Source organism: Thermobia domestica, chromosome 16 (assembly GCF_964235325.1).
Source record: "Thermobia domestica chromosome 16, izTheDome1.hap1.1, whole genome shotgun sequence".
Lineage (NCBI taxonomy): Eukaryota > Metazoa > Arthropoda > Insecta > Zygentoma > Lepismatidae > Thermobia > Thermobia domestica.
In genome coordinates, this window is record NC_137469.1 from 37,333,917 (window position 1) to 37,357,258 (window position 23,342).

The 23,342-nt window shown below is 33.5% G+C and overlaps 1 protein-coding gene across 2 annotated transcripts in view; it reads left to right on the top strand.

Annotated features, from left to right (window-relative positions):
- The window catches only part of lft (Limb expression 1 family member lowfat), a 302,779-nt gene extending 280,926 nt beyond the window's left edge, over window positions 1-21,853 (top strand). For both annotated transcript variants that reach the window (XM_081742321.1, XM_081742322.1), the window contains exon 4: window positions 12,070-21,853. In XM_081742321.1, the coding sequence (XP_081598447.1) occupies window positions 12,070-12,480 (411 nt within the window). In that variant the 3' untranslated portion in view covers window positions 12,481-21,853. The remainder of the gene's footprint in view (window positions 1-12,069) is intronic.
- Window positions 21,854-23,342: the final 1,489 nt, after the last annotated feature.

A 23,342-nucleotide genomic window follows, 5' to 3' on the forward strand; every position in this document is an offset into this window, starting at 1 on the left:
TGGGAAGTAACCCCATAGGTGGGGCTACTTTGCACAACATACAAGAAAGTATGTTCAACATACGACTATAACATTTCTGTACAATGTTTTCCCTTCAGTATCTATACATTTTACTTTCTACACAAAACTGCATGCAGTCTACAAATATTGATATTAAAATGATGGTACTGGTATCAGTACTTAGTTTGAATTATCGACATTTGTGAAGAAAATTATGTATTTTCTGGTACCGGCACAGGAACCACATTTTAGTAGTTTACCATATGTCCCACAAAAATGCCAACTCAGGAACAAAAAAAAAAAAAAAAAAAAGTCCCCCATAACTGATTTGCCTTTGTTGCTCTTTATGTCCAAAAATATCATCCCAAACGTAATCGGAAGTTTTATGGGATTTGGGGTTTTCAGGTTTAAGCCCACCCAAATTTCACGACTCTTTTTTTAAAAAAAATCTAATGCTAGTAATTTCTATGAGTATGAGCTGCAACCCCCCCCCCCCCAAAAAAAAAAGTCTAGTGATTTCTTAAAAAAACGATGTCTTTTTAAGTGAAGCTCCTCTCAAAGTACTTTTCTGGTTCCACCACTGTTCATAATTTATTTTCCAACAATAAATTCATTCCGGTATTTACCTAAATAGGAAATTTACCTAAATTTAGAATGTATGAGGTTCCAGTAGTAATAATTTCCTATCTAAGCGGTATTTTGGACCGGTGCAAAGTAACCCCGAGTAGAGGCTGAAACCGAATTTTCCCAGTTTTACTTTTTTATGACTTTAAAACGTTTTACATTTCAATTTCAAGTATTGCATCAAAGTCCCATTATACACAGTAGTGTTCTACGAAACTGACTTAACTTTGATGGAAATTCTTGTGTGTGATATCTTTAAAATTTTCGCGGCCTTTACAGTGACTGCTTTCCATACCTCTACAACAACGGACCCACCCGGTAATTAGAACTGATGTTAACCGCCAATATTACAGCCAAAATACAGTTAGATGTTCTATCTTAGGGTGGCAGTTGAAACTTTCTCCTTTTTCAGTTCATGGTTTTACCGACAGAGGACTCTGAAACTCCTGTCATATTTTGTGCAAAGTAACCCTGACTTACGGTATCATAAATATTTAAAATGGGACTTAGGATGAATCTAAAAGGAATCGTAAATATTTTACTTCAATGATTTTGCTACGTATATATATATATATATATATATATATATATATATATATAACTATTAGATAGTGAAATGTATTCGATACATTGGAAAGGGGCACGGTAGCTTAGTGGTAGAAGTTCACCTCTGGTGTGTGGAGTCCCTTGTTCAATCCCAGCTCTCGCCAAGTGCTCTTTGTGGTGGACAAACACCATGCTCGTATGTTTTCTCAGAATTCTCTTGTTTCCTCCGACCATAAATGTTCAATAATGATCAGGCTGGGCGTGACAGTGATGTTCCTTGTGACACACATAAACAGGTTTGACTATGGTATTCGCGTACTGTTACCCGTATGTTGTTGTTCTTAGGAAACATCTATCTGATCAGTGAAAATATCCACATATTGAGTGGCAGGAATTAGTTCTTTGAGAGTAATAATAGGACCAGTGATGACCTAGAGGGGGAAAGAGGGGCTAGTATGTGTTGGTCATATCGTCTGCCTGTCGCCCCGACTGCTGTCCCAAGGCATGCTGTGTTGTAATGTAAGTCAAGTAATATAACAACTACTATTTTCGGTATGAAGATAAAATAGCTACCTTTCAAAATAATGTACTGCCCCTCCGCTTCACTCTGCCCCAAGTTGATGTCTCGTCATCAAATGAGACTAGCGGAATATCATGAAATTGCGGCTACTCATAGATAAAGAATTTTCAAACTGAATCTTTAAAAGAGCCCACGAGACGAAGTGAGACGAGAAGAGAAAAACGTTTTCTCCTCTCGTCTCATAATTTTGGTAGAAATCTCGTCTCGATTCTCGAAGATTTTTTTTTTCATCTCGTCTTGATCCTCGAAAAGCTTTTCTCGTTTCGATTAGCATATTCATGTACAAAATTTATGAACTGATTTCTTTCTTAATGTCATCTAGAAGTTATCAGAATCTTTCCGTCTCATGAGAGTTTCACGAAGGGTGTGATATAACAACATTCAAACCATGTATACTGTTGGAGTATATTCTGTAATGATTTGCGTATCTTTAAACGTTAATAAATACTCTCCATTGTGTTCGTACATTTACTTTATCAAATTATAATGTTTATACTCGTACTATTCAGCCTTCCCCATTGGTTTTTGCGGTTAGCACGTGTATCCTCTCTGCATGTGGTTCTGGATTCGATTTCCGGTGGGAAAGCATAAAGAATTTAATTCCACAATCATTCAGTTCGTCAATCACCCGTCTCCTTTAGCTGCCAAAAACGTGGGACGTTAAACAAAAAAAATCATTTTTATTTTATGCATTATGTAACATTAAAACAATGTTTAAGAGCTAACAAGATTTGGGTGAACTAATATTTTCCACGTGACTGTTGAAATTTCCCGTCTCGTCTTGAAAACAAGACGAAAATTATCATTTTTATAGTCTCGTTTCGAAAACGAGACGGCAATTGTCATGTCTGTAGTCTCGTCTGCAAAACAAGACGATAATTGTCCTGTTTATAGTATCGTCTCGAAAACGAGACTACAATTGTCATGTTTATAGTCTCGTCTCGAAAACGAGACAACAGTTGTCATGCTTATAGTCTCGTCTCGAATTTGAAACGGTATTTCTAATCTCGTTTTGAGACGAGACGAAAATTTTTTGTTCCTTGAGCAACAATAGATTGATATAATTCAGATTTACCACAACCAAACGAATATTCAAAATGTAAAAATAGTTTTCAAGTGAATTTTTGTTGTAAAGAGTACAAACATAATAATAGTAACTAACTACAATAACTTCTGAAATAAATGCAAATCTATCAAAGATGAGGAAGTTAAACCCACACTACGCTTATAAAATGTAAAGAGAAAAAATAATACCTTTGTCTTAAGATAGGCGGGTATGAAAGAATAAAGTAAGAGGAATAGTTAGTGGGAGAAGTCGCTTCTTCGCTGCATGCTATAAATACGCGAACACATCACATCAACCTATTACTCCTTGTTTCCTAATCGCAACGAGAAAACAAAAATTGCTATCACCTGCGGCACAGCATCATTTCACATGCAAATGTAGATCCGGCAAGTACTATTCTGTACGCAGTGATACCAACTTTACCTTTCTCTAAGTAAGCATTGTTTTCAAAGTATTTGTTGAATTTATTCCAGGATAGATGTGTTTTCCAAGCCTTTTTTCTCTTTCTTTTTTTGCTTATAGCGACCTTTCTTAATATTCGTTCTTCTACGCAGTCCATATTACTTGTATAAATATTAATTATGTGTTTAACAACTTTTGAGATTAGTCATTTTTTCATGAAATACTGCTATGAACCCAATATAAATTGTTAAATTAATACTTTTCCTTGTATTTTTAATCGAATTCAAATCACATTCAACTATTCACGTTTCAAATTGGAAGTTAAGATGTTTAGGGTTTATCAATTGAAGGGTAAGGGGAAAAAAGAAGGAATGTCACAAAACTACATTTTCGAGAAAACGGCGTTTTAACATTGAAAACCGTGTAAAAAGAATAGGATTATTAAATCTTTCGCCCCTTTTTACATGGACATTTTTACATCTAGGCATGCGTGGCATATACAGTGAAATAGTACCAAGAGTCGCCAACAGATAGGACAAAGCACCCGAAAAAGCACATACATGGACATTCCTTGTTTTTTCCCCTTACCCTTCAATTGTAATATAACATTTATACGAGGGCAAGTCAAAAATTGTCCGCAATGTGGGTATAACTTTTCTTACTTTGTTTATTTTATTGTTATGCTTTTGTGGTCGTACTATGAATATTTGATCCTAATTCCTCCATTGTCTTCCTTTTGTTGTAAGATAGATCATGGCCGCTTCATTAGAAGTTTGCACCAAAGAGGAACAACGAGCAATGATCCGGTTTTTGTGGTCGGAAGGTGTATCAGGAACCATGATTAATTTCCAGACGATGTGCCACTTCATTAATAGTTTACTTGTCTGTCTAACAGAACCATGTCACGTGCACGCTGAATGTTGTCATTGCCATTATTTCTGGCTCCTTCCTCGTGCGACCATTTTTGAAGTTTTCAATCCATTCGTGCGGCAAGACATTGTTTCTGTATTGTGCCGAAAGTCTTTTATGTATTGCGGTCCTTGATACACCTTCCGGCCACAAACACTGGATCACTACTCGTTCCTCTTTCCTGCAAACTTCAAATAGAGTGGTCATGATTTATCAGCAACGAAAGGAAGACAAATGTAGGAAATATGAGCAAACTTTCCTAGCATGACCACAACAGCATAACAATAAAATAAACGAGGACAGAGGTCAGTATAAACAAAGTAAGAAAAGTTATAGCTACATTGCGGATAATTTTTGACTTACCCTCGGACATTATTTATTATTTGTAAAATTCCATTCTAATGTGTCTCATGTAGGGATTATATATTGCCGGGGCTGTAACACCGATTAGTAATAATTTTAAAGATAAATGTACTTACATAAAGGCTGTATCAAATACCAAATTGCCACTTAACTATCAAAGCATATTGTCCTCTCCACTGACTTAATAACTAGCACGTACACCTTGGTGCATGGTTTTCGATTCCCAGCGGAGAGCACTAAACGCGTTACAGTGGTTCGGATTGTACGCCCACGTCCCATATAGCCTTGGTGCTGAAACGGGAATCTAAAATTAAACAAACAAACAAACAAACTAAAGCGTATTATAATGGTAACAATACTGTAAACTAATTTCTGCGATAGTTTGGTATATTATCTGGTGGGACAATTGTATATAGTTTGAGTATTACTAACAATAATCGCTTTCAGAGTTCAGATGTAGTTGTAATTGTAATCCCGTATCCATCTCACTCGTAATTATTTGTTTCGTGAACGTAGGATCAGATCTGAACCGATTGAGCATGTATTTAGCAACTATTTCCCGATGTTCCTTTTGGAGAAAATTCAACTTTTTTGAAACAAGTCGAGCGGCGTTGCGTCTCATGCCAAACTATCAATAAGAATGGTACGAACGATTTTGTGTGAAATGATGAGGTCTAGAGCCATCTCTCTCAAGCTTGCATGACGAATTTCCATCACAAGATTTTTCACTTTGTTGGTGTTTTCATCGATCGAAGACCTTTCAGGACGACAGGAACGAGGCAAATCTTCACACACTTCTCGGCCTTTTTTTGAATATTTTGTACTACTTGTATGCTTATTGGATAAAACCTTCACCATAGGTTTTTCAAACATTTTCAACGATTCAGGACACAAAATTCCATTGTCAACACAAAATTTCAAACAAAATCTTTGCTTAATTCATTGTAAAAATCGTAGGCCTACTTAAAGTCGACTAACAAACTTAGCAGATATATGCAAACTACTTGACAGATCGCGCTCATTTTGCACATCATTAGGTATAGTAATGCTATCGTACAGCAGAAAGCAAAATACAGAATCTTTCGTGCATTTTACTATACGGATCCACACACAATTTCATTAAAAAAAAAAATATTTCTCTTTGGTTTCATTTTCTGTACCTTCAGCAATCATTTTCGAGGTGTGTGCTCTTGCGTTCTCGGCTGCAGATTCACTTTAACAGGTCTTCTGCAAAATACCAAGCAACGTGTAGTTTTACTATACGGATCCATAGTATAAATAGTATTAGGAGTAAGTAGTAGCAGGAGTAGGTGTAGTACTAGTAGTAGTAGGAATAGGAGTAGGTGTAGTAGTAGTAGGAGTAGGAGGAGTAGTAGTAAGGGTAAGAGTAGGTGTAGTAGATAGTAGTAGTAGTAGAAGGAGAAGTAACTAGTAGTAGTAGTAGTAAGAGTAGGAGTAGTAGTAGTAGTACTAGGATTAGGAACGGGTAGTAGTAGTAGTAGTAGTAGGAACGGGTTAGAAGCCCCGCAGGGGTAGGTTGGATTCTGTTCTCGACATAAAATGGTGAAATTTCAGTCTTACCAAAATTTTATGGTAGCTTATGGAAGATTACTTGCATTTCAGGTTCGACTTTAATTTCTATATTTCCACGTAAATCTCAGAGGTAAGTGCACACCATATTTTCATTATTTATACGCTACTCTATTAAAATATTATGAGAAATGTCTTCTGTAAATTTTATAAATCTATGGATCCGTATAGTAAATTTCCACCGAATCTTTCACGCCAGCTTTCTAAACGAGATTTGCGAGTACTTTTTGACAGAATGTACACAATGTCTATTTGATTCACTTGATATACTAAGTCTGACATGCGTGGTGTAAAGTAATTTCTGTCTTTATTTTTGCTAATAAATGATAAAATAAATAAATAAGTAAAGGAAATTGAAAAGACATCCGACACCTACTTTTTTTCATCAGTTTTTTCATTAATTTTTACTAGACATTTCGAAATGCTTTGCGCTCATTATTAAGGCGACAGGAAATGACTACAACTCACATTAAAAGTCCATTAAGCGAGCGATCCGAATGTCATTTGCCAAAGTGGTAAGAGAATTGGGAAGAAAGTCAGAGTTGCCAGGTAAAATTAAGGAAATTAGTGGTGGTACTGCAATAGTAAAACATTACACATTACATTGTTTTAATTTTCTTTTTCTCTTATGAATGCGTTTAGTACTTATTTATTTATTAGAATAAAATTAAGAATTCTGAAAAATCATACTAACTGAAAACAAGTCATCTTAAATTCTATAATCTTATTAATATTTAACGAAAAGAAAATGTCTAAAGATGAAACATAGCAATCAACATTTCATTGAGCTGAACAAAATTGTGGGTGTTTAAATCTTCAGAGGGGTGTCATTTGGGGAGGGAAAGAGGGAGCAATTGCTCTACTTCCCGAGCTTGGAAAATATAAATATAAGCAAGAAAGTTCTGTCGCTTTTTGTGAAGGTCTGAGTTCAATTGGCCCTCACACCGTGAATTGAATACGAATGGAGATAAGGCGAAGAGTACTACCTGGTTGTGGCAATTCAGTTACACCGTGAACTTGTGTAAGGACAAAATGAACATGGGACTTCCACAGAGCGTCATAAGGGCGTGTATGCTGTACGAGTTCAAACCTAGGTGAAATACCGCTGCAGCGGTACGGAAGATATGCCAGGCCTTTGGTGACGGTATCGTGACTACGCGGACACTGCAGTGGTCGTTTAATAAGTTTAAGCAAGGTGACGAAACATTCGAGGACGCACCACGTGCCGGAAGACCAACACATGTACAAAATGAATATCTTCAAGCAGCAATTGAGGCGAACAGTGGACAGACATGTGAGGAACTGGGACTAATATTCAGTGTGAGTGGAGAAATCATTCGGCAACACCTCCATCAACTTGGGAAACACTACAAGTTGAGTCGATGGGTCCCACATGATTTGACTCCGGAACAGAAGGCAACGCGAGCATACACCTGTGCTTCTTTGCTGTGTTGTCTAAGTACCATCCCATGAACCGGTTCCAAAACAGCCGAAACCAGCACTGAACCAGAAGGCTCTCCTGGGTGTTTGGTGAACTGCTTGCGGCACTGTGCATCGGGAACTGTTACCAGCTGGTTAGAGCATCAATACAACTGTGTACTGTCAGCAGTTGAGCCGCGTTCAAGAAAAAGTCAAAACTCTGGAGCCACCACTTCTGAATCGGAAAGGGGCCCTCTTGTTGCAGGACAACGCTAAGCCCCACGTGGCTAGGATGACCCGGGGCACCATTTTACGCCTTGGTTGGGAAACACTATTGCATCCGCTATACTCCCCGGACATTGCACCATCCGATTATCACCTGTTCCATTCCTTGGACAATCACGTTAGAGGACGCCAGTTTAAATCTCTAATAGAAGTGCAAAATGCACTTGACACCTTCGCTTCACGGCCCACCAAGTCCTGCCGTGATGGAATCCATGGCCTTCCAGGTACGTCTTCAGTGACATTTCGATGTTCGAAGGTAGTGGGTGGAAAAGCGACAGAACTTTTTTGATTACCTTTATATATGCCTTTTAATAAATCGTATAGTAATATTCTGGTTAAAAAAATCTTATTTCGGTGAACAATCCTGCCCCATGACCTCATGCGACGATTTTTTAAACCTAAAAATTTATGGTGCACGATAACTACTCCACCTACCTACCAGAGATGAAACGAATATTGAAGTAAACTTAATCAAGCTTTTCATTATGACACTAATAATAAGATGGTTAAATGAGATTTACTGTATGCTAAAATTATCGTTCTTAAACTTTGAATTTTTTGTTGCACTATACAATTTTGCTCAAATAAAGTTTATGTTAATCGGTAGATACCATTCAACTGAACTAAATGATATACATGTGAGGGATTTTCTTTCTTTTGCGTAGTTTCCAAAAAAGAAAAATTGATATAAACGAATCTTTATGGCGCTAAAAAAAAAAAAAATTAAATGTAATATTTCAGTTTAACGTCCCATGATTATGCCTTTTAGGCTAATGGAGACCATGATTAAAGCAAATGAATCATGATGGAATAATTGGTGGAATGAGAAAATGGGAGGAAACGGGAGTACCCCGAGAAAAGCCACGGAAACGATGATGTCCACCACAAATTTACTTGGCCGGGGATCGAACCAGGGATCCCATACACCAGAGGTAAGCTCTACCACTGACCCATCCTCCTCATGGCGCTAAAAAGAAATGTTTGTTGTCAATAATAATGAATGATTTTATTCTGATGAAAAAGTTTGTATATATACCATATAGCCCTACATAAAGAAGTACTCTGGATTGTATCTATTATTGCTTATCATCTCCTAGACGTGGCTTGTAAAATATTCTCTTTGATCAAGCTGTTGCAAACGTTAACTACATAATAAGCTTTCATTTAATGGGATTCTCAGGATTATGCAGAGAGACTTATGAAAGTTGTTTTGTTAATACGCCCATCCATCCGTTACTCCAGTGATACTGATAAGATTGTTTTGTTAGTACGCCCATCTGTCCGTTGCTCTTGTGAGACTGATAAGATTGTTTTGTTAGTACGCCCATCCATCCGTTACTCCAGTGAGACTGATATGATTGTTTTGTTGGTACGCCTATCCATCCGTTACTCTTGTGAGACTTATAAGATTGTTTTGTTAGTACGCCCAACCATCCGTTACTCCAGTGATACTGATAAGATTGTTTTGTTAGTACGCCCACCCGTTACTCCAGTGATACTGATAAGATTGTTTTGTTAGTACGTCCACCCATCCGTTACTCCAGTGAAACTGATAAAATTGTTTTGTTAGTACGCCCATTCATCTGTTATTCCTGTGAGGCTTATAAGATGGTTTTGTTAGCAAACAAGTAAAAATATTATCTATGTATCGAAATACAATAAAAAGTATTGGTAAATAAACTGATAACATGTTTTAGGAAGTCTAGCTCGTCTCATATAACCTTGGCACTAAAGAATGACATAAAACTCCCAGTTGCTTAATAGAGACATTCTGGCTTACTAGCGCAAGCGTTTGTTTGCATATAGTGGTTTACTGGTAAAGTGCCAATCTCTGAAACGACTGTGTTTTCATTTTTGATACTAATACATTTAACAATAGTTTAGAAAAGCATGTTGTGAGTTTATTTCAACTTCCTCCCTCTTATCATTCAGTTGATGATCATCTTCATTTTTGTAAATTCGTCTAGTTTACAAACAAATTTTAAGAAAGTCAATATAGTGATCTTACTGTATATTTATATCTACATCTATATATGTGATAAATACATGATCTATTATAACGACCATTATAAATATATGATTTTGCAAAACTAACCTTACTAATGGATTTCTCTGAAAATTCCGATTTTAATATCTTATCATATGATTTTAAAAAATTGAAAGTGATTCCAAAATGTTGGATTTGCTGAGTGTGGATCCATAACATTTTATCTCACCACATAGTCTTCCCTAACGCATATTATTTCTCAATTAAATGAACCTGCTCATACTTTCGGAATCACAGATCGACCCTAAGTTGTCTTGTTTCAAAACCTTAATAACATATCTCCTTTTTTCTGTTTCATGTTCGCATAATAGTTCATTATTACTATATATACACACACTCTTGTATGATGAAGTGTCGCCCTACTTGCGATAGTCTTATGTGCGACAAGGACTATTAACTGTCCTATGAGCGACCGATTCCATCTGTTAAGTGGCCCATGAGTCACCGATTGGTTCACACGAAGATAATGAAAGAAGATATGGTTCCCACTTCTTTAACTTGTTTCACGCTAGTGTGATTTATAACGTAACAAAATATACTATGAAAAATTTACGTTTCTAGAGATTTCATTTCTTTCAGCCGATTCACAATTGCAAGTAACATACATCCTTAGCAATTAATCAGATGTAAAGGATCTCAAAAGCTGTGTTTTAATATTGAAATGTTTTTCTCGTTTTATTCATAGAGTCTTAGGAAGTCTAAAAAGTAGATAGTTGGCGAAACTGTTACACGTTTAGGTTTTCCAAAATAAAATACATTTCTTTGCTTAGTGAGTAATTAGATTTGAATTAAATTAAGTATAGAAAGCAGAGCTTTTGAAGAAAGGGGATATTATAATTGGATTTTTAATAATTAATTACATAGGAATATACTTTTCGTGGAAATATTCCTGTTGTATCGTTAAGTTATTTGATGTTTTGTGTCAAATCTAACTTAAAATTAAGATAAATTTTAATTGCACTTATAGTAGAGGGAAACTATACTTGACGAACAGTATCACTGGCACGTACGTTTTGCATAGCAAAGTTATTCGGACGCTAATAACGTCAGAGGCAAACATATTTTAAGAAAGGAAATAATATCATCTTCCATCATCTCAATGTAAATGAATCGGTCGCTCATAGGACAGATAACAGTTCCTGTCGCTAATAGGACTGTCGCTTCTAGGACTAATTCCCTCACAATATTATGCCAATGCTGAAAATTAATTAGATTTGAGATTCCACTTACTTGCATAATGAAGTTTTATGAGATACCTAATGATCTTCATTCATAGATTAATAATCTTCATTCATAGACACACAAACAATAATAGTATGTAAACAAGAATAATTTATAAGTAGAGGTCTGCGCGGATACTGCATCCTCAATATATCTATCCACATTCGCACACACATCCTCAGGTAATGAAGTAACAATATATAAAACCTATTTGTTCTATGACAATTGCGATTTCAAAAATAGTTCCTACAATAACAAATGTAAATAGTTTAATAAAATTCAAGGGCTAAATATTCAATGCCATCTTTCCTTTTTGTAAGCGCAAAATAAAATATAATAAAATTCTTGCAAACATAAATACGAAATTAATAGAAAACGTGCGACTCAAATGCAGATTTCTGACAAGCAAATTGTCAAACCAGTAATACCATACAATATCCATTACTTTAAGTGCAAATTCTATTTTTTTGTTTTTCCTGACTCATAACGTGTTTTTGCGTGGAAAGCAGAGGTGAAATGAAGATAAAAGACCCGCCAGAAAGAAAGATAAACCTCTTTACACAAATAGCCGTAAAATCAAATTAGCAATTCATATAGGCCTGTATACCTATATTTATAGGGTTTAAAGGCAAAGAAAAAGCTAAACTAATTAACGAAACTTATTTTTGTCCTGGTTACTGTTTGTTCCGAAAGGGTAAATCACACTTTATTACAAGACGTAAATAACTAATAGTGTTTAGAAAAACAACCACTAAAATTGTCTTCTTTTCAGGAATGTTCACATTTTTGTCCGCCATTCGCAAAGGAATTAAAATTATATCTTCAAAAGGCTATAATGATGCGGATATCCGCATCCGTGCAGACCTCTACTTATAGGGCTTGTCATTTTTTTTTATTTTTTTATTTTTCAATGAATCAGTCAGTTCTGTTTCCTTATAAATATCCTTAGTTTTAAACATTTATTATTTTTGTGTCTTACAGTAACATGTAAATGTTTTATTCTTTTTATCTTTGCAGGGAGATCCAGAAGAAGCAGATAACCCTAATACAGGTATCGGTGCATTTAGGTTTATGCTCGAAACAAATAAGGGACGTACGATGTTGGAATTCCAGGAATTGATGACAGTGTTCCAGCTTCTTCACTGGAATGGCAGTCTGAAAGCGATGCGAGAGCGGCAGTGCTCCAGGCAAGAGGTAGTAGCCCATTATTCGAACCGCGCCTTGGATGACGACATGAGGTCACAAATGGCCCTGGACTGGATCGCGAGAGAACAGGAGTCTCCAGGGGTCATTGGGAGAGAACTGGGACTCGCAGAACGGGAGCTGGAAGCCGCCAGGCTCGCGGGTCGCGAACTTCGATTCCCAAAAGAAAAGAAAGACATTCTCATGCTGGCCCATAGCCAGGTGAACGGCTCGCTGTCCAGCTAATATACTCGCATCTAAAGGGACGTCGAACCGTGCTCTGCAATCAGTGTTGCCAGAGACATTTTCACTATAAATATACAGTATATATATTTAAAAAAATCGAAAGTGTCGATATTTCTTATAGTGCTCGACTACAGAATAGATATACCAAGAAAGTGATATTTAATTCACAAAATAAAGTAATAGTTGATTTGGATGTCTAATTAATTTACAACGCTTAAAGTGATTAATCTGAATCTGTGTCAATTTAAAACGAAAGTTCGTAATCTGTAAAAAGTTCCTATCTGGTTTCATGTCACCAAAAACTTAGAAAAATTAACAAAAAAAGTTTTAATTTACATAATTCAATATTTGAGTGACATATTTATGATATCTGTTTTATGCCATGTAATGTTATTTTATATTTTATTTATTGAAAAGAAAACAAAAAGATCAAATTAAAAACTGACTAAGCATTAACATTGAAAAATATGAAAAAATATTTTGATAAATTTATATGGCTTCTTTTCATTGATAGCTGCATCTGTGATATTGAAACTAAATTATCATGTATTTTTTTTTTTAAAAAAAAAAAGATGAAACAGTTTACACAATAATTTGAAAATAACTGTGACAGAAGTCCTTATCTGTGCTGAAATATTCACTATACTAATGTGAACGTTTAAATACTGACGTGTTGTTAATATAACGTTCAATAATAATAGAACAGTAGATAGTTTTTTTATAATTACATACAAATACATATAAACTAAATACAGAGTTTTAATTCCATTAATTGTAAGTTAAATTGGTTTTCGCGAATGTTTGTTTCATACTGGCAAGCGAACATTATTTTTTAGGTTATAGACTGGAGATAGCATCTTGTGCTTTTAATAACATTAACTTAGGTCTTTATAACTCAAACAGATCTATATGAGCAAAGGATGAAGGCAAACGTTGTATCGTAGATTTTGCCCTGTTACGTTGTTACACTGTCACGTTGAAACTTAATTTTATGAATTTTGGTAACTTATTTTTATACGCTGCACTTTCAAAAATTCCTTATTATATCAAGAGGTACTTATATAGGTATATGTGTGCAAAATTCATACAAATTGTAAGACTTTACTTAGTACTTAATAATCATCTAACTCTGATTTAGTTTTCATCAATATCAATAGTTTTGATCAATATCTTGTGTTTTTTAGTTCGTATTTGAGACAGTGAACAATCTTATGCTTACTGAAAAGGGTTATGATATTTGTAAGAGAACTAATATCATATTATCAATTGATTACATGTATCATATTTAAGTTTTTGGACACTTGGTGCTAATTATTTCTTTAAATAACATGCTTACAAATAGCTGCTAGATCTGAACATGAAGTATAGCTACAACGTATTTTTATTCCTTAACAAATAAACAACAACAAAAATGCAAATAAAGTTACAGAAGGTATCAATTCTATGTTTTTAAAAAAAATGTAAAGAAAAACGTTAAAATTTCTTTACGTTGAATTCTAAACTGATAAATCGTGCAATCTTCCCAAGAAATAAGAAAAAAGTTGTTTTATTATTTTTTTAAAGCGCAAAATTAATGGCCTAGTATACATGTTATAAACCTTATTTCTGGTAAAACAACGGCTGTTTGTCGTGCGCACTTCGGAAATAAAACGCAGGTAGATTGGCTTCTCAATAGCATGTAGTTTGAAAAATTGTTAAATTGTTGGCACGTGGCTAACAATCACCATTAAAGCTCAATCGCATCTGTTGTTGAAAAGTGTAGGAGGATAGCCGGACAACACGCATCGTCTTCGTGACGTCACGAATTTGCGTGATGTCGGTTAAAATGACGTCATGAAGTGGAAGAATTAGTGGTTAGTAAGTCCTCAAGTAGCCACCGATCATTTAACCAGTAACCAAGCACCACAAATTGCAACTGTGATTTACAAAACGTCTTGATTGCGTATTATATTTTAAACCACAGTTATTTTATTAAAAAAAAGTTAATGGCCCGTTAAAAGAAATTATTTCGTGTCGGTAAAATTACTTCAATCTGTAATTCTAATTTATTATTAGACAATAGCTACACAAAAACTGCGTGCAATATAGTAGTTGAAAAGAAAAAAAATGATGATAAATCTATACATTTAATTTCGTCAAGTATCAATTAAAATTCATGAAACATTGTTACAGTGAATTAAGATATTAGTCTTCTAAACTCTTGTGTCATTGTAACAAATAGTTGTTACTTAAAAACAAAAATATCTGATCGAGAAGATTTCTAGGGATAATGCATCTACTCAAATTTGGAATTTCAACAAGGAACTGCAGTTTCTGTTACTAAACTATGCAATTAATTTTAAGTATTTAATTATTTAGCTTGAACCAGTGTCATATTTTGACGAAAATTAAATGAATCCCGGACAGTAGTTCCTTGTCCCAAAATTGTTAATTTCTATAGGATCTGAGAAATACCAGTGGAATTATTGAAATCAGTTCAAATTAAGAAAGAGTCAAAATGCAAGATGGTTATTTAAAGTAGCAATTTGACATTAGCCAAGCCACAGATTTACTCTATGATAAGCTTTTCTTGGTTTTGGCATCATGTAAACAGTTTACTCGTGACTTAACAGTCCCAAACAACCTACAACAGTTGGTCTCGTTTTTTAATTTTTCCATTTATGTTACGGTCATTTAGCTTAAAATCTATACAAGTGTACAGAGCTGCCTAATTACGTGTAGTTTGCTTAAGTTCATTATATTATCAGTATTGTTGTGACTGATAGTTTAACAGTATTGTATGGTTTGCTCTATTCCTACAGCATGTGTGGTGTTTACTTCTGTTGCGATAATTAATACAAAGCTTAATCACTAACAGTTTCAGACATTATTCCCATTGAGAAAATTTATGAATTAGTGTTAGTAGTATATGAAGTGTTAATATTCATTATATTTGCCATATAGTAAATATTATTGGTTATTCATAATTTTCTTGTTTTTTTTATTATTATTATTAAACGATTCAAAACAAAAGTCAGATTCAGGTTGTTACTATAACAAAACAAAGAAAGCAAGGTAAGTTAGATGTCCCAATTAAGTCGTTTTATTGTAAATATTGTATGTAAATAGCTTTGCAGTGAGTAATATTGTAATATTATGGTGTAACATGCAAAAAGTTTTCTCTAGACAGACCAACATAACTGTCAAAATGTTAAGTGTGCAGGACACTTAGTAACGTAAATGTATGACATAATATAATTTCCTCTCTCTACGAGAATATATTGAAAGATAAATATTATTTTAACGTAGTTTGGAATGCCTTTAATGATCTCACTTGCTTGCGATATATATATATATATTGTTTCACAATTCATTTTTAAAAATCTAGAATAATATTATTAGAATACGCGTATCCACAACAATAACTATTTTTGTAAGTTTTCCTTTTTCTATCGGTATGGTTAAATATGATCGATTGTTTTTTTATCTTTCAAACATTAAGATCAACATATCTATCTATTAAATTCATTGTTGTTGAATAATAATAATAATAAGGCTATATTCAGCAGAATTTGTACAGATGATATTTACAGGATTTGAAGTTAAACTTTAAGATATGGTCATAAAAGCTAACTTTAAACATAACTTTAAGATATGGTCATAAAAGCTTACTTTAAACATGTATTATCTATATTTAATTTATTATAATATCTTAATTTCAAGACTTAGGCAAAAAAATTAAAAACGGTAATAATTTTAATCAATGAGTTGATATTGTGTGATTTTTTTATGTGGGAAGATAAGAAAGTATTTATAAGCATATTTTATACACAGATATATATGTAAAAATCTGCAATATCAATTCAATACGTTTATTTTAGTATTAGGAAAGATTTCGAAATTTTGAAAATTAAGTTATTTACTCGTACAAATGCTGTCGGAAGAAATTTTACATATTTAACTCAGTATTCCCGCCATATAACAAATAGCGTGCTAAACATAAAATGTAGAATATTTGTCAATAGTTTTACAAGAAGTTTCCATCAGTATGAGCAAAATGGACATGTTTTAAAAAATCAATATATAGAGCATCGAGAATATGATGCCAAGAATGGCGGCCAAATTTTCAAATATGTAAGCGTTATTTTTCCTTTGATTTTAATTCTTAATTAAAATGGTTACTTGGTGCATCATCTGTGGTTACTTAATTAATTTGGTGCATCATCTGTGGTTATTTTGGTGTAATCATATTTAAGAAAAATCTTGATTCAATCTTAACTTTTAAAATCAAATTTAAAACATAAATGTTTGAAAATATCACGAATACAAAACTTATAAAGATATTCGTAAATTATGCTTTTCAATTATTTAATATGTTATTATTTTAAACAGTGAATTTTGTACTTTACTGTAGGTTGATGTGAAACATGTTCTATACAGTTAACATTGATTTTTATTATTTTTATTTATTTTTAGTGCACAGTAAGTAACCTACTACGAGAAATCGGTGTATTCCAGAAACATAAAACAAGTTGTAGGTAATAATTCGGCCGAAACAAGAGTACTAATGACAGAAACCTTCACGTATCTGAAATGTATCCAATATTTTCTGAAAGAACTGTTTAAAAAAATGCTTTAGAGAGAAGTGAAACTTTTTTTCTTTAAATAATAATTCTGAAATGTTAATTTATTCGTTTATAAAGATTCTGTTTACCTTGTTTCTCCATATAAGTAATAAGCGTGTTTAGCAATAACCAATAATGGATTCGCTTTCTTACCTAGGAGTTGGTTGAAAATAAACGTGAATTTCATTTAAAGGAGAAATATTAAAAAAAAAGAAAAAGAAAAGAAAACGATCCTTCACATGGCGAAGATGCTCTTAATGATGATGTATTTTATGTGTAGGTTTAAGCATTACAACATTAAGTAGATTCAATTTTGTCTTATTTTGCAATCAGTTTTGTCAAATAGTTAAACCTTGTTTCATTCTTGCAAGTATAAAAACGACAAGTAAAGAATAAATAAATAAAAAAAAGATTATCCTCGAAGCGTTAGCAATTACTCCCAGATACAGTAACAGTCAATATGATAGCGTATAAAATTTAACCCCACCTTCGCTTTATATATATATAATGGTTTTTATTTACTTCGGATAAACTTGTTTTCAAAAAGACTTTTTTTTTTTTATGAAGAAAAACAAAATGCGCAACCAAAAATTTGCAAACATAACATATGCGCTTCTTTTTTCTGTGCAATCGACAACAACATTTTGTTTTTTAGGAATCATTTCAGCTGTCAAACAGTTCAAGATAACCCACCTCGCTAGGTCTTTCTTCATGTTTATCATATAACTGGTAACAGGATAAGGTGGACTTGTATGTAACCTGTACTGGCCCACGTTGTTAATAAAGTCTCGGCCCTGCAAACAAGCTAAAAGGCTGGCTGGCGAAGCAGGCAGAATGCAGCTGTACGTAAAAGATGGCGGGATGAAAACCTGTTGCTGGTTTGCTTGGCACAAGTCCAGTTTGCTCTTGGCAACTGGCCGACTTGTTCGCAAGGCACAAAACAATCGCATGTCGCTTTTTAACGCGAGGTGAATCAGAGGAAAAATCATCTTTTTCAGTTTTGGAAAGCGTGTATTCTGCTTCTTTTAACTGTTTTAATTCTGCAGCATTTAGTCTCCTCAATGAAGGAAAATATTCAGATTGCATTAATTTTATCAAAAGACATAATTTTTTCAAGTTACTAAACAAAACAAGTTTCATATGACGTTAACTTTTAAATATAGAACAAATATCAATGAAGTGTAAGAATGATATTCAGACTTGTGAAATAGTATTTTAAAAAACGCACAGAAATGCATACAAGTAAATGTATAATAGTTAAGAATAAACTCACAAGATTGAATAAAAAGATTTAAAAAGAAAAGCTAAACTTAAAGGAACTTTCCGATAATTTCTATATTATTGCTTTGTTTCGGTAGTCATGTTGTTATGGCTGTTATCTTTATTCATATTACCACAATGGTTCCACAAATTTAAAGCTGCTGAAATGCTCTTCTTTTGCTTGCGTAAGGTGTTCTTATGTTATAGCGCATATTTTGATAATTAACACAGTATGGTCTCCTGTTATGTACTTGAACGGTTCAAATATCCATAAATACTACATACAAATAACTCGTTTTTTGTACCTAAAAAAAGAGACACAACAAAGTAAGTGATGTTACATAATTTATACATTGTAGATATTATTTACTAATGATTATTATTGTTGAAATATTTTAATTCGTTATCATCACGTAAGTTGTGAGGGGAAATATTTTTATTTTCATTTCTTTTAGCTTTTTTTTAATGACAGATAAAAAGTTACTAAAGAAACATTCGTTCAATATAACATACATTCTTTTCTATCGGGTTGAATTGGTCAGAAAGAAAGAAAAAAAGTAATGTCGATATTTTTATAACTCGAAAAGTCGCGACAGTGTCAGTTATTTCTCTCTTTCTCTCTCTTTCCGAAGCTATTGGGATGGCAACGACACGAACGTAATTTGCATGCGAATAATTACCACTGGACAAAAACTGGCTTGGTACGCGACTAAATTAGCATAATGACTGCAGAGCCCACATCGTATGACCTGTACTGAATATTTATGCCTTAATATACCAAATAAGAAGATGCACAAGCGTGCGAGCTAAGGGGAGCGCACTAATACAATTACGGATACATACATACATACATACACAAACACACATACACATTATCTTATGTATATTTGTATTTTGTGTGTGTGTGCATACAATTTGAAAAGAATACAGGCTATTCAAACGCTCATTACAGAGAACATAAAATATCATACGAAATTAGAAGTGACATGTGAAACAATTCATCCAGTGAAAGAAATGGCTCTGTCCCGGGATCTCACATAGGCTATCAATTAGACATGACTTGCCGGGGAGTGTGTGATTCATAACATATTTTATTTGATTTATAGCAGAGAAATATTATTTGATATGTTTTGTCGTGAGAATTTGTATGTTTTAATATTATTATTTGAACAAGACTGTGATAGGGAAATTTATGAGTAAGGCATTTTGTAGAAAAGGACTTTTTTAATTAATTAATTAATTAATTAATTAATTAAAGAAAAAGTGTCACTTGTATATTTTGTAAATAAATTTGAATAAATAAATTCCAATTATTCATATATAATATACAATACCAGGGACTTAAGTATATGTGTTCAGCGTGTATATATTATATATATTAACTATTATTCTATATGTTATGTAATATAAATTTAGCGTAGTATTCACTATTATACCAATGAAATGATCTTTATCGTAATAATTAATTTAATTTCTTGAAAAAATATTGGATTGACATCATTGTATAAAAGATATTGAATAATTGCATCATTATTGTGATATGTTCTCTATTTAATTTTGTATGAACTCCATATCAGCTTGTAATTACAGTAATTAATATAAGTTCCCTTCATTTTAGCTTTGTGCAAAAATATTGGTTTGTAATCTTCCAGATAACATTTTTAAGATAACTGTGGAATATCGGTGGAGTTATACATCAGTGTTGTCAGAAACCAAGCGATTTTTGTATTCTTTGTGTAAATATATTTAGAGTTGGAAACAAAGGAAAAAATACATAGTAATTTGTGTTTAAGTATTATCTAAGAACAGTTTAATGTAAATTAAATGAGCATAATAAAACTTTGAACTGAGTCCCTGGTATATGTAGTGTTCTGTGTGTTTATAATTCTGGCATTATTTTGTTAATAGGAACGAAGAAGTTGGCGTATCAGGTTTGAATATTTCAATCACTGAAGAAAATACAATTGTCACTGTTAGAAAGACTTCACATAAAAAAATAAAAAAAAAAAATAAAAACTTAGATTATGTATTGTCAATAACAGATTGAGTATAAAGTGATGAAATTGGCAAACAGAGTAAATCCATCAGATGGAACGAGGAAAGCATACGTAGCCTTTGTATCAGGAAAGAAAATTTGTACATTGTGTACAGGATTAAAATAATGGTGCTGCATCAAATAAGTTACATTACAAATATATATCGGGAACATACACAATGGAACATTGTTTCACAAAGTATGGTAGGGCATACTTAATCTATACCTCCTTGTTAAAAGCTTTTAGTCAGTATTTCAGCACTCATGAACCACGTTAGTATCCATCGTATTTCCTAGATAATAATGGTTTTCGTATTCGAATAATTTGCTCGAATAAAAAAAAAATAAATAAATAAAATAAAAAAAAAAAAATAAATAAATAAAAAAAAATAGTTGATCGAAAAATTGTGGGAATCATTATCAGAATTATTAGTTGTCTCACCAGAGCCTTTGACACGCTAAACAGTATAGATTTAAATTGTACTTAATTAAAAACCCTAATTGTTTACATTCAACTTTTTATCTTTTTGCCCACCAGCCATCCACACCATATCTATGCAATTATTCAAGGATCTCGGTATGCAGGCAACCGATAGCACAAGTAATGACATCTATTGTATCAGGCAGGCAAGTGATAGAGCAGGTACCGACATCTATTTTATCAGGCAGGCAAGTGATAGCACAGGTACCGACATCTATTTTATCAGGCAGGCTAGTGATAGCGATGGTACCACCATCTATTAGCATGACTCTTTATTATTAAGATTAGCATGATGTACAGATTGAAAATTTGCCGTTAATTATTATTAGGATTGAAAGGATTGAACGGAAGAGGTTTAGATACTCTGTGTCAATAAGTAAAGTGATTTTTTTTTAAATGTCGTAAAACTATGTGAAAGTTGATTCTTTCAGGTTGATTCTGCTTGTTCTACCTACTTATTTGTCATCACCCATACTCAATCTGCTATTTTTTAAATGTGATTTAAATACAAAAATTATCTCATTATAAAATTCGAGCAACTAAAAATGTAAGCATTTCAAACGATCAAGAAGTCTTTCTTTCCTTTGTTACCTATAACGCTACGATGCATCTGAACGCATGGAACATATGTATCATACATAGATTCTCTCTCCTTTTTTTATGTGTGAAACATTTCTCGCGTAATATTGTAGAGCTTATCAATAGTGAGTTCTTTTCCCAATGTATCATACAGGTGATGGAAAAAAATGGAAGATAATTTACACGAACATGTGATCTTTGTAAAATAGTTATTGTCTTACACTTGTGCCATACTGACTTCAGAGCTTGCTTCAGTAATAAATACATAAAATGTCTACCCAATAATATAAATCTAATGCAATGGTCTTTGCTAAGGCCTACTACACTTATCGCTGTGTTGAAAACATTAAAACAAGGCTTATGGTCATTTTTCAAGTTTGTAATTATAAATAAATGTACTTCAACATTTCTAAACTTGAGTTTATTTAAATTGATAGAAATACCATTCCCAATTTGATTACTTGAAAGTTATGAGTTCAATTTTCCTTGCTCATTAAATAATTAACGGCTACGGCTTAAAGAACCAACAGGTTTGATGACAGATCAAAATCCTATCATTGAATGTTACCCTGTCTTAATCTAATCAGTGACACCTATTTCTGTGTAACTTTTTTTTTGGGAAGGGGAGGGGGCAAGAGGAAGCACTCAGGTTTGTCAACTATTATCTACCAATACATCAATGAGGCCTTTTATTCAAATACGTAGCCCCAGTAAATTTCAGGAGGGTCCGACCCCTCCTCAAGAATCAACGCCCATGAATCCAATCTAGTCAGTTTTGCTATTATTTGTTATTATTATTATTCGCTTTCCTTCACGGCTCTATGGAGCCTCTCACAAGAAACTAACTGGACAAAGGTCGGTGATGCGAAGTATATGCTTCCGGTCATGCCCCATAGACCTGATGACCAACACAGATTGAGGTTTTGGTGTAAAGGTTTTCTCACCGCCGAAAATAAAACACACACACGATTTTAAAACAAATGGAAAAAGTACCGTTCTGTAATTGATTCATCCGAAGATGTTCGGTAAGTAGTTATTCGATTTGTGATGACGGAAAGTGTAAATGGAGCCGAAATTTATCATTGTATGAAGAATGTATACGTGAAAGAGTATTTGTCAGTCAGTACGGTTTGTCATATAAGGGCATGTCAAGATGTACTGCAACACTTCTTCAGGTAGTTAGTCAACAATACATCTACGATTTGTCGTCCTACGACTGCCATATCTTCGGGCTACTGAAAACTCTCAAAGAGGCGCCATTGATAAATGGTTTCTCAACCATAGATCTTCTTCGCTCAGAGTAGCTATTTTATCGTATTATGTCACTGGGGCATTTTGAACCGACAGGGTGATTGTGTATACGCAAATATGTCAACTATGAATCACTCTTTACTTGTTGTGCATGCTCTCTCGTTTTCTAACCAATAAGTCATTACAGAAACAAACAAACAAACAAAAAAATCTGTCTTTATATACCGACCTTGTAATTAGGCTACCAATTATTATTATTATTATGGTAATTTTGGTCCAAATTGGTTAAGCCTCTCCCGAGAGCAAAAATTTATATAATACAATGGCTCGTTGTATGAACCACCAACAATTTCTCAGAACCAGAGATAAGTGGTTTTTTTTTTTTTTTTTTTTTTTCAAACCTCTACTCAATCACAGCCGTATGATCCCTTCATTTCAATCTCACATTTCATCTCAACTTGGTCAGCGTCTTGAACGCGTTCAGAAAACGCTCACTTAAAAAAAGGTTCACTAAAACGTTCGTAAATGGACAGTCGGAAAAAATTCCGGATTCCGAATACTAGTTGAAACTGATAATATTTCAACTCGAACTACGACCCTTTATCAATAGTAATGGTAAAACAAAGAAGAGAAACAAAGATAATATAAAATA